We start from the raw sequence: 4,008 nt of genomic DNA, 5'->3' as shown, positions 1-4,008 counted from the left end.
GCGGATGGTGCTGCTACAGTTGGTGGGAAACTCGCTTTGGGAAAAATATATTAGTGGCTTATATGCCAATGGGAAGGATACAATTTTGAAGATGCAGTACTCCATTAGTGAGTGTCTAGTAATGGTGATATTTATACTTCTTTCCACATACGGAAATATGAAATTCAGACGCATGTGACAACCCAAGGTCCCTGAAAAGGATCACTAAGGAAATACCGCATCTAGAGGGCCGTTTACTCCGAAATTTAGACAAAAAATGGAATTGTGATGCTAGGATCGTGGGTTGAAACGGGCGATATTTTAGTAGGTAATTAACGCCTCAGGTGCGAAAGAATCCTCGTATGCACTCCGGAAGATAGATTATTACGGGCCATACTTGGCATTCAGGTATCGACTTCAAAAGAAACTTGTTTAAAATTGCCTATAGTGGAAAGGTCGAGTTATTGATGTGAGATGGGTTCAGAAAAAGGGGGGGTCAAGTTATAACCCCGAAATAATTCGTGTATATATTTCCACAGAAACGTGAAATCAAAAGTAGGTGATAAAGTAGCCGAAGACATGGAAATAAGGTATCATTTCAAAATTTTGCCTAGACAGGATAGCCTTATTTGCAAGACGGGAGACCCGTGGATAGGGTCTCAACCCATTAGAGTACCCTCACGCAATAATGTAGGACAGATATTTGAATGCTCGCTTGGGTTAGCAGGAAGTTTGCTAGATAGACATTATCGAATAGCCCCTTTGATGAGAGATATGAACAAGAGGCTTCGAGAAAACTCGTATTTTCTGAATTATATGAAGCCAGTAAGCAAACAGCCAATCCATGGTATTTGAACCCGATATCCAGGAAAAAGCCGCATTTTTTGATGGAAGAACGGGAGATCCTTTTGAACAGCCCTGTGATAATAGGAAAGCCCTATATCTTGAAATTAATTCATCAGGTGATGATAAAATACACGGACGTTCTATGTGACATTATGCCACTTGTTACACAACAACCCCTTAGAGGCCGTTCTAAGCAGGGGGGTCAGCGGGTAGGCGAAATGGAGGTTTGGGCTCTAGAGGGTTTGGTGTTGCTCATATTTTACAAGAGATGCTTACTTATAAATCTGATCATATTAGAGCTCGCAAAGAAGTACTTGGTACCACTATCATTGGAGGAACAATACCTAAACCAGAAGATGCTCCAGAATCTTTTCGATTACTTGTTCGAGAACTACGATCTTTGGCTCTGGAACTGAATCATTTCCTTGTATCTGAGAAGAATTTCCAGATTCATAGGAAGGAAGTTTAAATCGGAATGAATCACAAAATTTCTTATATGATCGATCGGGTATAAAACATCAACAACTCCGATTGGATTAGTTCCTCCTCAGCAAATAAGTGCTTGGGTCGCAACTAAAAAAATACCTAATGGAGAGATAGTTGGAGAGGTGACAAAACCCTATACTTTTCATTACAAAACCAATAAAACCGAAAAGATGGATTATTTTGTGAAAGGATTTGGCCTATAAAGAGTGGAATTGCGCCTGTGGAAATTATCGAGTGATCGGAGATGAAAAAGAAGACTCGAAATTTGTGAACAATGTGGAGTTGAATTTGTTGATTCTCGGATACGAAGATAATCAGGGATACATAAAACTGATATGTCCTGTAACTCATAGTATGGTATTTGAAACGTCTTCTAGTTATATTGCGAATCTTTTAGATAAACCTCTTAAAGAATTAGAAGGTCTAGTATACTGCGATGTGTGATTTGATCAAAATTTTTTATTTTTAAGATATACTCTCAGCCCTTCAATCAATTTGGGATGCCCTCGATCTGACATGTCTCTTGAAAGGAGTAACACGAAGCCAGACTTGTGGGTGTATTCAATACTCCCAAATTAACAAGGGCGATTGGTTTATGGTCGATTCAGTAAAAAAAAAAAGTAACTTCAAATTGATAGTCGTACCTCGTGAAAAGAAGACCTTTTTTTTGTCGAATTAAGCATTCCCTTATCTTTCTAAACGAAAAGAAATTTGGGTTTTTTATATTGAAGTAAACAAAATATGTCATGGTTAGAGAAGTCTATACATCGCATATAAGCTTTAAGAATATTGTGGCATAACCATCGAGGTAACGCAGGACCTAAAAGATCGAATGGAACAATACATAGACAATAAATCCCGTATGAATTCTAAGGCATTCTTTCACTTAAGGTAAAAAGTATTCCGGCATTCGAAGGGAAGTAGACTACTCAAGAATTTGACATTTTTTTCTGTCGTAATTTTGAATTCACTAAAGAATATAAATAGAAATCAAAGAAGAATTAATTGAATCAATGAAATGGTGGTTGGTTTGCACTGAGAACTTGAGTAAGGCGTAGATTCTTTTTGGGTTTTCACTTGATTTTATAAAATACAATTGGAAAGTGAGACCCCTTTCTTTAACTTTATTTGATATAACTACTTGAGCCGGATGAGAGGAAACTTTCATGTCCGGTTTTGAGGGGGGGGAGATCATATAGTGGACCCTATCCCAATTTTTCTTTTGCTAGGCCCATAACGAAAAAACTACTTTCTTACGATTACAAGGTTCATTTGAATATGAAATTCAATCCTGGAAATACAGCATCCCACTTTTTTTTACTACTCAAGGTTTCGATATATTTCGAAATCGAGAAATTTCTACTGGGGCGGGTGCTATCCGAGAACAATTAGCCGATTTAGATTTGCGAATTATTATAGAAAATTCGTTGGTAGAATGGAAACAATTAGGAGAAGAAGGTCCCACGGGGAATGAATGGGAAGATCGAAAAATTGTAAGAAGAAAAGATTTTTTAGTTAGACGTATGGAATTAGCTAAGCATTTTATTCGAACAAATATAGAACCGGAATGGATGGTTTTATGTCTCTTACCGGTTCTGCCTCCCGAGTTAAGACCCATCATTCAGATAGAAGGGGGTAAACTGATGAGTTCAGATATTAATGAACTCTATAGAAGAGTTATCTATCGGAACAATACTCTTACTGATCTATTAACAACAAGTAGATCTACACCAGGAAAATTAGTAATGTGTCAGGAAAAATTGGTACAAGAAGCCGTGGATACACTTCTTGATAATGGAATCCGTGGACAACCCATGAGGGATGGTCATAATAAGGTTTACAAGTCATTTTCAGATGTAATTGAAGGAAAAGAGGGAAGATTTCGCGAGACTCTGCTTGGCAAACGGGTCGATTATTCGGGGCGTTCGGTGATTGTCGTTGGACCCTCACTTTCATTACATCGCTGTGGATTGCCTCGCGAAATAGCAATAGAGCTCTTCCAGACATTTGTAATTCGTGGTCTAATTAGACAACATCTGGCTTCGAACATAGGAGTTGCTAAGAGTCAAATTCGTGAAAAAAGCCCATTGTTTGGGAAATCCTTCAAGAAGTTATGCAGGGGCATCCCGTATTACTGAATAGAGCACCTACTCTACATAGATTAGGCATACAGTCATTCCAACCCATTTTAGTGGAAGGACGCACTATTTGTTTACATCCATTAGTTTGTAAGGGTTCAATGCAGACTTTGATGGGGATCAAATGGCTGTTCATGTGCCTTTATCTTTAGAAGCTCAAGCAGAGGCTCGTTTACTTATGTTTTCTCATATGAATCTCTTATCTCCAGCTATTGGAGATCCCATTTCTGTACTGACTCAAGATATGCTGATTGGACTCTATGTATTAACGAGCGGCACTCGTCGAGGTATTTGTGCAAACAGATATAATCCATGTAATCGAAAAAACTATCAAAATGAAGAATTTACGAAACAAACTATAAGTATATGAAAGAACCTTTTTTTTGCAATTCCTATGATGCAATTGGAGCTTATCGGCAGAAAAGAATCAATTTAGATAGTCCTTTGTGGCTTCGGTGGCAATTAGATCAACGCGTTATTGCTTCAAAAGAGGTTCCTATCGAAGTTCACTATGAATCTTTTGGTAACTATCATGAGATTTATGCACACTATCTGATAG

At 37.9% G+C, this 4,008-nt stretch overlaps 1 protein-coding gene across 1 annotated transcript; it reads left to right on the top strand.

The window, feature by feature from the left end:
* Positions 1–2,551: 2,551 nt before the first annotated feature.
* LOC130497479 (DNA-directed RNA polymerase subunit beta'-like) lies at positions 2,552–3,514 on the top strand. The gene has a single exon (XM_056990292.1). It carries the CDS (start codon positions 2,835–2,837, stop codon positions 3,447–3,449), a length of 615 nt encoding a protein of 204 aa, XP_056846272.1. The 5' UTR covers positions 2,552–2,834; the 3' UTR covers positions 3,450–3,514.
* Positions 3,515–4,008: the final 494 nt, after the last annotated feature.

Source organism: Raphanus sativus, chromosome 7 (genome assembly GCF_000801105.2).
Source record: "Raphanus sativus cultivar WK10039 chromosome 7, ASM80110v3, whole genome shotgun sequence".
NCBI lineage: Eukaryota > Viridiplantae > Streptophyta > Magnoliopsida > Brassicales > Brassicaceae > Raphanus > Raphanus sativus.
This window is presented reverse-complemented; position numbering and strand designations above follow the sequence as displayed.